This window comes from Varanus komodoensis, unplaced genomic scaffold (assembly GCF_004798865.1).
Source record: "Varanus komodoensis strain SLA01 unplaced genomic scaffold, ASM479886v1 scaffold23, whole genome shotgun sequence".
Taxonomy (NCBI): Eukaryota; Metazoa; Chordata; class Lepidosauria; order Squamata; family Varanidae; genus Varanus; species Varanus komodoensis.
Genome location: NW_025335627.1, coordinates 1,755,417 through 1,771,624, shown reverse-complemented (window position 1 = coordinate 1,771,624; position 16,208 = coordinate 1,755,417). Strand labels below are relative to the sequence as shown.

General features: G+C 45.2%; 1 protein-coding gene across 3 annotated transcripts in view; it reads left to right on the top strand.

The window, feature by feature from the left end:
* Window positions 1–14,235, top strand: part of SH3BP4 (SH3 domain binding protein 4) — a 46,010-nt gene extending 31,775 nt beyond the window's left edge. For all 3 annotated transcript variants that reach the window (XM_044431816.1, XM_044431815.1, XM_044431817.1), the window contains 3 exons: window positions 1,526–3,879; window positions 9,914–10,102; window positions 11,026–14,235. In XM_044431816.1, coding sequence (XP_044287751.1) covers window positions 1,526–3,879; window positions 9,914–10,102; window positions 11,026–11,250 — 2,768 coding nt within the window. In that variant the 3' untranslated portion in view covers window positions 11,251–14,235. The remainder of the gene's footprint in view (window positions 1–1,525; window positions 3,880–9,913; window positions 10,103–11,025) is intronic.
* The last annotated feature ends 1,973 nt before the right edge of the window (window positions 14,236–16,208 follow it).

The window sequence follows — 16,208 nt, the reverse complement described above, 5'->3', positions numbered from 1 at the left end:
CTGGCTCAGTGGCTCCCAGTGGGTGCTTCTGACAGCTGCAGCAGAGTGGCCGAGTGACCCTTGGCATGGCGGTCAGAGGCCCCCCATGCCAGCGCACGACCGGCCAAAAGGGTTGGCAGCCTTCTGCGGTGCAGAGGAAGCCGTGCGCTAATCACGTAGCCCTTCCCCCCCAGTCCGCTGCCAGGGCCAGCAGCTGCCGGCGGTGCCGCTGTGCTCTGTGCCTCCCCCGCCCGCACCCCGGCCACATCCAGGGCTTGCGGCAGCGCCGTGTGGTGATGCTGCCAGCGCCGGCTGTGTGCCCCCTCCCCAGCCTGAACGGGGCGGGCTTTAGGGGCACTGGGCAGGGAACGCCAGCAGCACTGCTGAGCTCCTGCCAGCTGTGGGGTGGGCACTCCTGCTTGGTGGCACAGGCAACAGAAGGGTGTCCCTGCCCTGTCTGACAAGAGGACTGTGTCCGGGCTGGAGCGAAGGCAGCCCTCCTTGTACTGTGCCAACAGGGCCACCCTCAGTGCTTCCGTGGTGTGCCCGCAGGACACATCGTGGGTCCCAGGGCAAACCACCACGCTGCTTGGCGTCCTCTGTGGTGTGGCTGGTTGTATCACACAAACCCACCCTTGGATTTGTCCACTGAAACGAGGAACAGAAGTGTAAATATAAGTGCCACACACCTGGCTTTTTGTGATACCAATTATCTTCCCATTCGTGTAAGACCTCCAGTACTGTAAGACTCTTTTTTTTTTTTTTAAATCTGCGAGCAGTTACATTCAATCTGTATTTCACTACAGGAGCATATGAAAGAATCCAAAAGGGAGAGGCCAGTGTGGCTTTTGCAGGCCCACATATTTCTTTAGATTTGTTTCTTGCTAGCTTGGAGTCAGCTTCTCCAGTCAATAAGGCATTTGTGAAAACATGAGATAGAAGAGTGACTTGGGGTTTGCACATGCAGGCACAGCAAGTGCTGTTTCAGGCAGCATTGCAACTGTTTTGCCAACAGGATAATGATGCACCCAATAACGAGCAAGGTTATTCCCAGTTGCCGTGTGTTTCCCATTCTGCGTTTGCTACTTGCCGGAGCCGCCCGGGCACAGCATCTCCCTGGCCTTGTGAGCAATTTGACTCAGCAGGAAGTCGAGCACAGCATGCGGCCCCCACCACCACAAGCATGCGAGGGATAGCCAGTGCAGCCTTGCACGCCTACTTAAGAGCAAGCCACACCAAATTAAGTGGGCTTAACCTTTGGTAAGAGGGTGTAGCTTTGGCTGCACACGATGCAGAGCAGAGTAGAATTGATTTTTTGAGGATCCCTTGAACAGTAACAATTGTTCACACACGAACAATCCTGCATGCTATCCTTTTATAGTTCTGCAGAGCCATTTGGTGAAGAAAGTTGGGGTCTGTCGATTTTAGATTGGTGGCTGTTAAAGAGCCCCCTGCATGTTTCTGGGTATGAGCCAAAGGGCTTCAGTGGTCTGCGTAACTTGTGCATGTTGCGGTTGCTCATTTGTATCCTCCTTTTGCTTTGCAGTGCCTTCTCCTAGTGCCTTGATGGTAGACAATCTTACATCATTTGGAAATGCAAAGGAGGTTGTAGCTATTAAGGACTACTGTCCAAACAACTTCACCACCCTGAAGTTCTCCAAGGGCGACCACCTTTATGTCTTAGATACCTCAGGAGGCGAGTGGTGGTATGCCCACAATACCACGGAGATGGGTTACATCCCCTCCTCCTATGTCCAGCCTGTCAACCACCGAAACTCTTCCTTAACCGACAGTGGAATGATAGACAATCTGCTTGAAAGCTCTGATGAGGGCGCCAAAGAGCTCGATCTGCTTGGAGACTGGTCGGATGTGAACTGGAACGTAACCAAAAACAACCCTTTCTTGATTAACATGCAGAGTAATCCTTTTCTGAATAGGAATGTGCAGATAATGCCTGACAGGAAAAAGGAGCATTCCCTTCCAACCCATATGGATTTGTTGCTCTTTGACACGGGAGTGCCAAACTTTACCGGCTCGAGTTCTGCGACAAATAGCAGTGTGGGTAACCATCTTGATGAGATTCCGTCAATGAATGGATTTGAGTTTGATCAGCCAAGTAGATGGGACAACCCGTTTTTCAGAAGCAAACGCTCATACAGTTTATCAGAGCTCTCAGTACTGCAAGCCAAGTCAGAAAATCCAGCATCCTCAGGCTTCTTCGCTGGGTTAAAATCTCCTACTCCAGAACAATTCCAAAGCAGGGAAGATTTCAGAGCTGCATGGCTGAACCATCGGAAATTAGCAAGATCGTGCCATGACTTGGACCTCCTGGGCCAGAACCCTGGTTGGGGTCAGACACAACCCGTGGAGACTAACATCGTTTGCAAGCTGGATAGTTCTGGGGGAGCAGTTCAGCTTCCAGATACAAATATTAATATCCGTATTCCAGAAGGACATGTAATTGCTGGCGATACACAGCAGATCTCTATGAAAGCCCTGCTGGATCCCCCTCTGGAACTCAACAGTGACAAATGCAGCACGATTAGCCCTGTGTTGGAGATTAAGCTGAGCAACATGGAAATCAGAACCTCCATCATTCTGGAGATGAAGATTTCTGCAGAAGTCAAGAGTGACATTGTGAGCAAGAGTTTAGTGGAAGTGCAGTGTCTGCGGAGTGACATGAAGGAAGGCCCCTATGCACCGTTGCAGCAACAGTATTGCTATGGAGACACGATCCAGGTTCAGCTGGAGAACCTGGAGCCCTGCATGTATATAGCCGTTGTAGCCCAAGGACGGAATATTCTGTATCCCTACACTGTTTGGGATTACATCAGCAAGAAAGTCACGGTCGGTGTCTACGGTCCAAAGCACATACACCCTTCTTTTAAAACAGTGGTTGCCATCTTTGGGCATGACTGTGCCCCCAAGACTTTGCTAGTAAATGAAGTGACTCGGCAAGTACACGGCACGGCACCCGTGGCACTGCAGCTGTGGGGCAAGCACCAGTTTGCCTTAGGGAGGCCACAGGATCTAAAGCTTTGCATGTTTTCAAACATGACTAATTACGAGGTGAGAGCCAACGAGCAGGCAAAAATCGTGAGAGGCTTCCAAATGAAGCTGGGCAAAATCAGCCGCCTCATCTTCCCCATCATGTCACATGATCCAAATGAGCTGTCCGACTTCACGTTAAGAATACAGGTCAAGGATGACAAGGACGCCATCCTGACTCAGTTCTGTGTCCAGACACCACAGCCCCCTCCCAAGAGTGCCGTCAGGGCCACTGGACAGCGGAGGTTTCTCAAGAAAAACGAGGTTGGAAAAATCATCTTGTCCCCTCTTGCAACCACCATCAAATACCCAGTCTTTCAGGATCGGATTGTTGGAAGCCTGAAATATGGCAAACTGTTAAAAACAGTGGTGAGGCAAAACAAGAACCATTACCTCTTGGAATACAAGAAAGGGGACGCCATAGCTTTGCTCAGTGAGGAGAAGATCAAGCTAAAAGGTCAGCTCTGGACAAAGGAATGGTACATTGGTTACTATCAGGGTAAAATTGGCCTTGTTCACACCAAGAACGTTTTAGTTGTTGGGAAAGCCAAGCCGAATTATTTCTCTGGACCTGAGCTTACTACTGGCATGTTGCTGGAGCAAATCCTGAGGCCTTGCAAATTCCTCACCTACATCTATGCTTCAGTGAGGACTTTGCTCATGGAGAACATTAGCAGCTGGCGTGCATTTGCAGATGCTCTGGGATATGGCAATTTGCCCCTTGCTTTCTTCTGTCGAGCAGAGTTGGACAGTGAGCCAGAATGCGTGGCTTCTGTGTTGGAAAAATTGAAAGAAGACTGTAATAATTCGGACAATAAAGATAGGAAGTCTTTCCAGAAGGAACTGATGTCAGTAAGTATTCCATTTATTTCAGGTATTAATTCAGGATAATTTGCCTGATACTCACTTTTTGTTGGGTTAAGGGTTCAGCTCAATAGATGGTGGAAAGAATAACTAAATTGAAAACTACTACTTATTTCCAAAATGCTGTAGCTCAGAAACCAGTTCTTCTTCACTGTTTCTCAGTGCTTTACATCGCTCAGTGTTTATTCCCTGATGCATATTCTGAGTTACATTATGATCTGCAAGCCTCTTAAGCAGTTTTAGGCTGCAAATCCAGAATTAGATGTAATTACCACAGAAAGCAAGCGCTTACCAAGGGGTGAACATGATTGGGATTTGAATATTAGTGCCGTGGTTTTCAGTGGTCGAAATGCAACTTGAAACTTTGCACTCGGTGCGCCTAGTGAGATCATCCAAAATTATTCTTTTGACAAGGAAATAAAATCACCAGGGACATTTCCCTCCATTCTTTTATAAGTGCACTCCACATGGTGAAATCTAAAAACTTCCCCCAGCAAATACGGATTTGTCTGTGGCTGCGTTGTTGTTCCCCTGCTTGGAGGTAAAGTTTTAGGAAGAAGCAATCTCAGGTGCATGTCATGTAGGGATTATACTTGCCTCAGAAATTGCTCATAAAACCTTTGCTTCAATGGGCAAGGAACTAGACTGCAACTGACAGACTGAAAGGCATGTCAGTTGAGACTATGACTCTCTGAATAAGGCAATGCTACCTTCCTCATTAAGCAGAAATGACCTTCCGGACATCTGTGTTGTGGAACAGCTGGATAATGGTTCCAACCTCTCCCGTAAGAGCATACAAAATGGTACGTGGCCAGGGCAGCACTGCCATTAACTACAGCTCTAACTGCAATCAAACTCTTCTGAAAAACCAACATCTCCTTCTGAGAAGCTAAAATTGGTAGACAGTGCCGAGTTGTGCGTCTAGTGTTCAGAATAATAATACAAGAGTGTTTTTCCTTTGTTCTTTCAAGGTTGATGAATGCATGTTTTATTTATTTTTATTTTATTTTGAACCAGACTTTGAAAAGAATTCTGCCTGAACACACTGAATGATTCTTTTACATCCAGAGTGAGAACACAGCCTGCAGGTCATTTATGGCCGTTCATGGCTATTTTTACAGCCCCCTCCCCTTGCTAAATTTGCTGCTAATGCAGTGGGGAAAAATCACAGCAATTTTGCAAGCAAAAAGGTAGTTTCCTTGCAGAATCACTGCATTTTTGGTGCTGCTATTGATGTTGCAAATTCAAAAACAGTTCAGCTGTGGCAGCTTCAGCAGGGGTGGGCCCCAGGGGGTTCTGGGGGCAGTGTGGGCATTGCAGTTCCTGGGAGATGCCTGCTCTTGTAGAAGATGCTAGAAACAGAATGCCCAGGTTCAACCAACACAAAATCCCATACTCAGAGTTGAGTGTGATTTGTTGTTGAACTGTGGATTCCTGTTGAACTGTGGTTTATTGTGTTTTCAGAACCCAGCTGTGTTTACAAGCCATGGCTTGTTCACCATGGCTTGTTCACAAACAACACATGAAGAGAACCCCTAGTTTGTGGCTGCGTCATTCACCATAGTTTGTTATCTCAGCTAGGCTTAGCCTGTGGGTTATGTTGTCCAAATCCTATTGCTGTTTCTTGTGGGCAGTCTCCCACTCCTGTGCCCTGTGCAAGTGAAGGTTTTGCAAGGGGAATCAAAAGTCATAACATCTTGGTAAGAAGTGGCACATAATGGATAGAATTAAACCTGCTCTGTTTTGACACTGTAAATAGGAGCAATTAAACATTTGGCAGAGACAAGAAATATGTTGACCCTATCACCATAAATGAAACTGCCAAGGTATAAGATGAACTGGATATTCTCATCAATGGTACAGATATGAGTGTATTCTTGAAGATCTGTTGCTATCTATGGGAAGTAGAGGATCTGCTGGGGTTGAGGTTAATGGGAGAAAATTCTCTGCTGAATCAGAAAATGACAAGGTTGCCAGTGGAAGAGACAAAAATGACAGTCTTGAGAATGTTAGAAATTCAAAAACTTGTTGTTGTTGGCATCATTGTTGCTGCTTTTTTGCAATTTGGGAAAACACTTTAGGAGGCAGGTAATCTAGATGAATAGGATCGATATTCAACACCTTCTCTTTCATGCCAAGAAATAGGAAGCTGTAGTGTTCAGCAGCTGCCTGCTCTCCACTCAGTTTGGAATTACTTGGGTAAGAGATCTTTCCTTGTTTTGTGGGAGAGAGGAAATCAGCTGCTCCGTGTTCCCAGTAATATCACTGGGAGAGGGAACCAGTATAAAACATCCCTGCCAGTGTGCCACCTACTCCAAAATTTACTGAGAATAGCTTGGTCCTGTAACAGGGCTGCCGCTCCAGCATCCTGGGTGTAGAGAAAAGCGGGAAATGTATTTCCATGGCATCAGTCAGAGATGCTGCCACAGGCACGCTGTTCCCCAGTGGGGATGAGTTATTGGGAGGAACTACATTTTCCATGGTTCTCTGCAGCTGGGATGCCACCACGAGAGCCTAATCAAGGCCTTGCCACCAAGCTAGTTCAGCAGGTAATGGGATGGAAGTGTTAGAAACAGCCAGGAGAGGCCTGGCACTGGGCAAGGTCGTCATTTCGTAGCTCTGTCGGATTCGGGCTTGGTTTGTAATACAGCTGTGATCTTTATGCTCACTTCTGTTATGGATTACTAGCCCAGTCAGTAGAAAGGACTGACGTTCATATGCCCTGTAGACACCCAGTGAAGGAACAGGCATCTATAAGAAGCAGCAGAATATTGCTTCATTGTTGGTATGCTGTATCCTGGAGACTCTGCTTCCAAGCAAGTGCACGATTTCCATAGTCTCGTCCTGCGTCATGGGGCAACAGGCACCACAGAGCTCATGTTTTGTGCTGCAGTGTTTACAGAACTGGTCCAACCAACTCAGTCTTCTAGGACATTGTCACAAAGAAGCTAGTTTAAATCTTTCAGCTACTTTTAATGGTTTTTTCTCCCTGTAAAACAAAACATGCCTAAGGCACACAAATATACAAGAATCATTATGATCCCCCCAAAAGGCCAAAAGTTTGCATTGTTATGCGGTTTTGTTTTTGCTTTTGCTTACATTCAGGAAAGATTAAACTGGAAATTTCCTGTACTGGCTGAGCACTTGAAGCCATTCTTATGTTGATTGAAACATCCTGAGGGAAAATCCTAGCCAGAGCAAAGGCTTCTCAGATGTAGCATTTTTCTTGCCTGAAGTTCTTTTGTCTGGGGTCAAAAATAGCCCCAGATACATCCAATGCTAGGGGGTTTTTTGTTTTGTTAATTCAGGAAGAGTACAAAAGAGCATCCCACTGAAATCTCTTAGGTTGGGGCCTCACTCTCGTCAGGCCAGAAGTGTGAGAGCCAGTGTGGTGTAGTGGTTAAGAGCATGGGACTGGGACTCAGAGGATCTGGGTTCGAGTCCCCGCTCGGCCATGGAGCCAACTGGGTGACTTTGGGCCAGTCACAGACTCTCAGCCCAACCTACCTCACAGGGTTGTTGTTGTGGGGATAAGATGGAGGAGGAGAGATAATGTAAGCTGCCTTGAGCCCTTTGTAGGAAAAAGGCAGGATATAAATCTAAATAAATAAAAATAAAAAATTTCCTGGTTCCTCCCAAGAAGACCACCCCCTTAGGCAGAATCCTGCAGTTCTTTCAGAGTGCTACAAATATTTGACACAATGTCATATGGAGTTTTCTTGCAGTAGCCCAGTCTTTAATGACCCTACATGAACCTGATTTTTTTCTTTGAATTAGGGATTCACCGATTCTGTGCTCAGGCTTTCTCTTACCCAGCTCTGCCTCTAAGCAGAATTTTGTGTTGTATGGGTAGGGAACCAAACATCTAGAGAATTTCTGAGCTCGGCTTAGAAAAGCAACTTTCTAATAATAAATAACACTTTGTATTCATATAGTACTTCTAGAGTGTTCTAAGCTCTTCATGTTCATTAGTTTGCTTTTGATTCTTGCAACTATGCTGTAATAAGACGCACCAGTGGATATTTATGATTATCTGCATATTCCAGATGCGGGGGTGAGATGGGGAGAAAGACCCTTGCTTATGGCTCTTCGAAGAGTTCATGAAAGGGGTTGTGTTTAACCACAGAGTGTGTCCACAATCATAGCCTTCAGGTTGTGACGATATGCTTGGGAGAGGGCAGACAAGGACACCTACTGAAACCTTAGAAGGGCTGCTGTGTGCTTCAGAGACAGAGCTTTAGTGCCCTCTGCAACTCCCTTGCTATTACTTGCAGAAGTAGAATAAGCTGTGCAAAGAAAAATATGGAAATATGCTTAATTTCTCCAAGTTACCAAATTCTGTTAATCAGATATTTAGAAACGAAACTTTTGCCCTTTTCAAGAAGTCACCCAAAGAGAAAGTATGCATTAAAATTAGATTCTTCCGACATGTTTTCGAATTTGAGTGAATGCCTTCTTTAGACTCTGCCTCCTGGTCTTCTGTAATGCAAACACTTTGGTTAATGAACACTTGGGAAGGGCATGAGTCATGCTGAGTTTTGAGGAATGGAAAAAGAATAGCACATTGGCAGGCTGGGGCCGCCTGGCGACAGGAGAACTACTTTGAAGAGTTCTGTCTGCATGTTACCATGTTCTGTTCTTGGTTTTGTTTCTGTTTTCCCAGAAGTACAAGCAGTACAGCTACTGGAGCATGATAGGGAATTAAAATGTGCATTGTTGAATTCGCTAATCCCAAGAAGTGTGACAATAACTTTAAGTGCACGTGAGCTATAATGTCATAAATGTGAGTTTTTCAAGGCTTCTCCACTCCATGACACCTATCCTGATCAGGTGTAGAAGCCAGCTTTGAACAATCCCACCTGCCCACATTAGAATATGGTCCTTGCCATTTAAACGGTATGCAAGGCAGTCCAGGCTCCTGCCACCAGGATGACCAACATGCAGTGCCACATTTAATCAGCATGTTTTCCGCAACACCTTTACTGAATATCTTGCACTGAGCTCCCAAATAAAAAGAAAGGACTGCTCTCAGAAAAACAACCTCTCCCTAATCAGCGGCCAGTTTTAAACAGGGAATGTATTTTAATTGCCCCAAAGATTTAAAAGCCACACTTAAGAATGGCCATATGCCCCCCCCCCACCACTGGACTCAACAAGGTAGAAGCTTGTTCTGTACCCACGTAGTCACTGCATCTGTTCACTAGGGCATAAATCATGATGGGACCACAAGGGAAGACTTCTGGCCATCCTCCACTGCAGTTAATCGGTTCTTTTTCCTCTGTGCCTGTTTGTGTGGGAGCAAAGAAGGGGGGCCCCTCAGGCTGAGGAGACTGCATTGCTTCATCTGTTGCATGTCCTCATGTTATATTACGAGTTGAGAGTGAGGCTTCCAATCCTGTGCTGCTTTGATTCATGTTCGGCTATCTTAATAGTTGTACTTTTTCTCTATTATAACATTCAGTTCTCAATAATGTGTGTTCAGGAGTTACCTTAGGCATTGTCATCATCCTGTGCACCACAATGTAGGCCTTGTGCTGATTTAAAGCTCCCAAACTCTCAGAATGCACAAGACAGACATATTTCTCTGGAATTTGGAAAAGTCCAAACTTGAGCCAAACTTCATTAATTTTTTTGTTTTCCTGCACATGGAGCCAACCAAATTATTCATTCCATTATATTCTTTGGTTGAAAAACTAAGCATGCTTTGAGAGAGAATTTGACTGTTCAGCTTAATGATCCCATCAGAGAAGAATTCCTTTTTGGTGGCAATAGATCTGTCTCTTCTGTATCATTGAAGTCTACTGCTTATCAACCTAATGGATAACAATGTGTTTACATGGAAAGTTGACAATGTTTGTTGACTGTAAATATTAGAAAAGAGCATGGTGAGGAATATAAAGAAAATAGGAGTGCTGTTTATATATACATCTCGTCTCCAAGTATCCTCTGCATCAGAAAAATGCAGATGCTCCAGGGAACGTGGGGGGTCATGTCTAACTTGGCTTGCTTTGCCTTCTCTCAGGCCTTACTGAAAATGGACTGCCAGGGCTTGGTTGTTCGACTTATTCAGGATTTTGTGCTTCTGACTACGGCTGTAGAAGTGGCCCAGCGCTGGAGGGAGCTTGCTGAGAAGCTGGCCAAGGTGTCCAAGCAGCAGATGGATGCCTACGAAGCCCCACATCGGGACAAGAATGGAGCTGTAGATAGCGAGGTAAGAAAGCGTTCATGGCGGGTTTGCCGGGTGACTGACTCTGAATAATAAGTTGGAAAAATAGCTCGGTGTTATGTTCGGCTGCCGTTTTGATCTCGGACAATGGCAAAGCCTCATCTGAGGTGCATAGCAATCGTCATTGTGTGGTCACCCACTGTGTCCAAAGACAGCGATACTAAAAGAAAGGCATTCACCCTTAAGGTTATCCTGTCCCCCTGGTCTTACAGGTGTGTAATTTGCAACATGAAATTTTAACAGCTGTAATCTTAATAGGGGAGCATATGCTAATCACGCACAGAGTGGCCATATGTAATATGCTCTGATGTTTGCTGTTGCAGCAGGGACTTGCCAGGGGTCCATTGCGTAGTGCATGCCACCCACAAGGAGGATGACAAGAGCCACGGAAAGGCGACCCAGCTTGCTCGGCAGGGGGAGAAACGCCATGCCTCTCTCCGCACCAAGAAAGGCAGAATGGATAGGGCACGAGCTCCCAGATGGCCATATCCATTGCTGCCATCCAGTCTGTGCGGGGGACCCTGCCTGCATGTGGTGGCCCAGCCCTGGGTTAGGGGCTCTGTGGGAATGCAGTGAGCTCCAGGCCCCCAGGAGGAAAGCTGGTGAGGGAACACATGCTCAGAAATATGTTCCATTGTCCCAAGCACTGACATCACACGGGTGGCATTTTGTACTGCTCGTGTTTTGCGTTGTTGGGGGTTGGTTTGCTACTGTCCCCTGGCCCAGTTAAACTGTGTACTAGGAGAAATCAGACTACGTGTCTCTCATTGATAATGATAATTCTTCATAGGCAGGTATGGCCGTACCTGTTATCCTGCAAGTGGGTATGCTGTACTCCAGACACCGGACTCCCTTAACTTCCCTAACCCTCCTCCTTGGTGTTTGTGTCTGTTTCTTGCTTTCGACAGGCAATGTGGAAACCAGCGTATGACTTCATGCTAACATGGAGCAACCAGATGGGAGACAGTTACCGTGATGTTACCCAGGAGCTTCATATTGGACTTGATAAGATGAAGAACCCAATCACGAAACGCTGGAAACATCTCACAGGAACCCTAATTTTAGTCAATGCTCTGGATATTCTACGGGCCGCTGCCTTTAGCCCGCAAGAACATGATGATTGCGCCATCTGATGGGAAAGTGCGGCCTCAGCAAATCCAGTTGCTCCTTGTTTTTGTTTTTACCTAGTGGTGAGAGAAAGGGGAAACAGTTCTGAAAAGCCAAAGTTTCGAGCAGAGATTTCTGGGCTCTGACTGCAATTTTCTTATGCTCATCTCCTCTTTGCAGAAGACACCTAAGACAATATTATTTTTTATCCTCTGTGGGTGACAGTTTTTCTTAATTTGTAAAATGGAACTTTTTTAGGCATTTGCAAATATCAGACTGGAACATTCAAATAATTTTGAGAAGGCATTACCATTTTTATCTAACATGGAAAGCATTTTTGTCCCGTGACCCACTGACTCATGTTAAAATGAAGCACAGCTTAACATCTCCTTGCAAGCATTTGAATTCTAATACATGACTATTATGTTAACTCTGTCACTTCCTGTGATCCTGTCAGTGTTATCCTGCCATTTGCTTTTATGTACACCCTTTTGTAAGGAAGAAAATGCACAGTTTTTTCAATGTAGCTTATTTTTGTAACCCAAAATTTAGCACTACATATTAGTGTCAATGCAAAATGTGTGTTTCACTTCTGTCTGTGGCAGATCCATGATCAAAAAGAACCAGAAACATTTTCAGGCTATGAGACAGCCCCATCCCCTTTCACAATTAAAAGAAATAAACTTTAATGGATACTATTTATGGTGAAACATAATATTTCACTTCACTGAACATTTCAACTTGTACCAGTGTCTGGCTTATCTATTGGTGCCTCTTTTTAGAAGTTTACATTGTATGGATTTGCTTAATGTATGAAAGGTGGACATTTCATCAAGGTTCTTAATTGTGCCATCACTGAGCTGAAATTTCAAGCATGCTCCTTACCAAGTGATCGTGCTGCGTGTGGACTGGGCTGCTTCAGATTGTGAGGAGGAGTATGACGGGACGCTTCTCCAGGCTGCACTATGGAGAAGACTGTGGAGAAGTCTTTGGTCATGTGAAGCCCCAGCTGAAGTCTAAGGTAGTTGTGGTGTAGAACAGTTTACCACCTCCATATGAACTTGGTCTACTACTGGTTAGGAACTTGGTTGGCCAGTTGAAAATTCTTCCTTTGATGGAGCTCTGAGAGTACACCATATTTGTTCATAAGCTAGTTCTAGACTGCTGGTATTCATGGTATGTGTTGTTTACCAAGATATGCTGCCCTGGGCAACTGAGAGTTGAAATGGCATCACCCGTGTGGCTTCATATACCATAGAAAGCTATAAAAAAGTTGTTCTACTTTCACATGAATGTTTCACAAAATGCTTTCAGTCTTCCTCTCTGGTCAGTAATACTTAGGGTGGAAGAAATCTATTTTGCATTTTTTTCTGATGAGAGTGTGCAAGCACATCTGCTTTTTGCTTTTTTCATTTTCAGACACATGCTTTAAATCTCCCAGATAATTAGGTGCTGTTCAAATACTGTATATGAAAGGTTTTCTTTTTCAGTCATGATTTGTGGAGAGAGACAAAATCATCTTGTACTGTGGCCACTAAAAGTAACTTCTTAAACCTGTTTTCTCACAGTAAAAACATGTTAGAGCTTTGTTCTTTGGAACAAGCTGACCTTTCAAGTATCTTGGATTATGCAACACAATTTTCCTATCAGCAGTTCCAGAGTTTCATGAAAGCTAAATCTAGTTTGTTGGAAGAGCATTCCTATTGTTCCATACAAGTTTAATTAATGGGAGGAGTGCCTATTGGTCATTTCCTTTTTTAACTAGAAATTAAATGGTCTTTCTACCCACTTCATTGGCTATTTCCAATGAAAAGCATCTCACATTTTGGCTCTCACAAGAGAATGAAACAGATTCCTATGCAAGTTCTCAGAGCACATATTTGAAGTGTATTATGTTAACAATATTCTCATGGAATGCTCCTCTCTCCTCACCCCCAAATGTGTCTATCTCCTTCTCTCACAGAAAGAATCTACACAAGATAGTGAATGTGTTTGAGAGTAGAGGAGAAACTACCTTGTGTGTTTTGTGCCCAGTGGATGAAGATAAAGCGGGTTGCATAGCCAGAACTGTCCCAGTAAAAAGCGGGTGGATGACTTGTGGCCCTCTAGCACTCTCTGGAGGGCCACAAGCTGCCCATCCCTGGAATAATGAAAGGTTTTAGTTTTAGTTAGGAATGTCTTTTGCTAGGGTGTTGCTCAGAATTGAAAGTTGGCCTCTCTCACTCTGCACACACGCACACGCACAAAAATGCAACCAGAAGTATATTAAACCTGGTCATTTGTGCCAGAAGTGACCTGTGAGCGAGAACTCTGGCATGTGTATGTGTCTGAATGTTCTCACTGGGTTGTGGGCAAAGACTCATGTGATGGACCCCACAGCAGCAACTCCTCTTCTACAAGGTAGCCTTATTGTGCTTCTGGATCTGTGCTGGCATTGTGCCACCTGTAGGTAACTCTAGAACTCACTACAGGGATCATGGGCTCTGGGTTCAGCCACAGCACTAGGCAGTTCTGAATTGGAAGGACCAGAACTTGAGCCAAATCCATGGCATTAGAACGGGATGCTGAAGAAGGTTTCATCTTCTGAAATTAGTCTAGGAATTCCATAAGAGTTTTGGGGAGGGGGTTGGATTGCCTCGTGCTTCCGCCGTTTTTGTCAAACTACCTCAGATATTGCACACCTTTTCATGCTTGAACTTAGCACTAAAAGTTGTCCTTAGGTGATTACTATGCCGCCACCAAGAAATGTTCAATCACAACCACAGCTTTTCTAGCTTAGCCAATGCAAATGCAGCATGATCAATTCCACCACCTCTGTTTTGACTAAAAGCTCCTTGCACATATTTGGAGTGACTGTTTGTTCAGCCAAATATGCCTTTCACTCAGTATGTTCTTACAAGGTAAGCTTGCTTTGGATTTTAAATTTAATGCAGTGTACAAGTAGTTTGTTGTACTTCTCTTTAAAAAGAAGGACTTGTCAGAACTATACAATTAAAGCAGATATTTGACCACATTGTTTCAGTCTGTTTTGTTTTGTGGAAACAGGTCACATAGGCATTTTTTCTTATGAAGGCTCAAATGAAGACTATGGTGAGCAAATTATTTCAAGGTGGCATCAGGGTCCTATCAAGACCAAACAAGATCAGACTGTCCTGACCAAAGCACACCAACAACCCTCTTCATTTAAAGTATGGATTAAATCAATGAATGTCACTATTGCATTTAACGTTTTAGTAAACTGGCAGCTATCTATGGGTGAAACCTAGGAGTTCAAAAGCACGATTAACATGATTGGTTCTTTTGTAAAATCTACAAGCTTTGTCTCATTTCTGAAGAGCTGCATTAGCTGAACGTGTCCACTCTGTTCGGAGCACCGTGAGGTTACCGCGAGGGCAGCCAGCTGATCATGTAGGCACCGAGTTGCCTGATTTGACACATCCAAAGCCACAAAGGCACGTGTGTTCTGGTGGCTGAAGTGCCAGGCAATGACCGAGTGACTTGCTCTCCTCACCGTCGGGAAGGCGGTTTGGTGATTTTGGGTCTTTTGCTAATTTTCAGCCCAGTGCACTGCACAGGCTTGTTTTGAAGAAGAAACGGAGAGAGGCAAATGCAGACCTATGTCCCAGCCCCAAATAACCCATTTTCCATTCAAAGGCTGCTTTTTAAAAGGACCGAGAGTTTTGGCAGCTGTCTCTTAAAGCTGCCAGAACTCCTTTTTCCCTAGAAACAGTGGTGTGCACATTTGTGAGCTCCAGAAATTTGGGATAAAATGTAAGGTGTGCACCCTGGGAGGAACTAGAGGGGCAGGGAAATGAGAAACTTGTTGCAAAGGAGGCAGAAATCTCCAAGAACATCTTTCACATGTAAAAATCACTCTCACTTTGAGAGCTGTCAGTTGTAACCAAACTGGCAGCACCTTGCCTGCTGCTTATGAGGGGCAACGCTATGGTTGCTGCCCGCCAGACTTTGCCCGCTTGCGTCTCCCCCCCCCCCCCCCCCCGCAGCATTTTGAGGGACTGCCCAAGTAGATTGCAAAAGCTGGCTTCTGCAGGTTTCATCATCCTCTCCAAAAAGGTTTTTTAAAAAGCCCAGGCAGGCCAAAATGGTTGATTTTAGGGAGGGAGGTAAGCATGTGCCAGTTGCCCCAACTGGTGTTGCCAGACAAACCTTGTGGAATTCCATGACAAGGTTTCAAGGTGGCTGGATGGAGGGGATGCAGGGGATGTGGTTTATCTGGATTTTGCCCTTTGACAAAGTGCCCCATGATATCCTGGTTGAGAAACTGAGTGTTTTGGAATAGATCACTGCACTGTCTGATGGATTAGGGTACGGTTGACTGACTGAAAGCAGAGGGAAACCGTTGGTGGGGAATCATCAGGATGGCGGCCAGGGACAAGCAGGGTCCCCCAGGGCTCTGTTCTGGGGCTGATCCTGTTCAATCTTTTCATTCAAGCCATGGAAGAAAGGGTGAACAGTCTGCTGATTGAATTTGCAGACGATACTAAAACTGGAGCAGTGGCCACAACTGAGCAGCAGGTACTCCAGACCCAAAAGCATCTGGACAGACTATGGAAGTGAACAGGAGACAACAGGATGGCATTCAATGTGGATAAGTGCAAGGTCTTGCACTTGGGGCATAGGAATGGGTGTCATAAGTACAGGTTAGGGGACAAGTGGCTGGAGAGCAGCACATGTGAAAGGGATCTCAGGGTGCTGGTAGACTGCAGGCTAAACATGAGTCAGCAGTGTGATGCGGTGGTCAAAAGGCGAACGCCACCCCTGGTTGAATAGCAAGAAGCATGCTTCTAGATCGAGAGAGGTATTACTACCACTCTATAAGACTCTGGTGCGCCTGCAACTGCAGTATTGTGCTCAGTTCTGGGCCCCGCATTTGTTGTGAGCTGCCCCAAGGCTTTGTTGTGATGGGGGCAGCATAGAAATGTTTTAAATAAATAAATAAATAAATAAATTACAGAAAGGATAT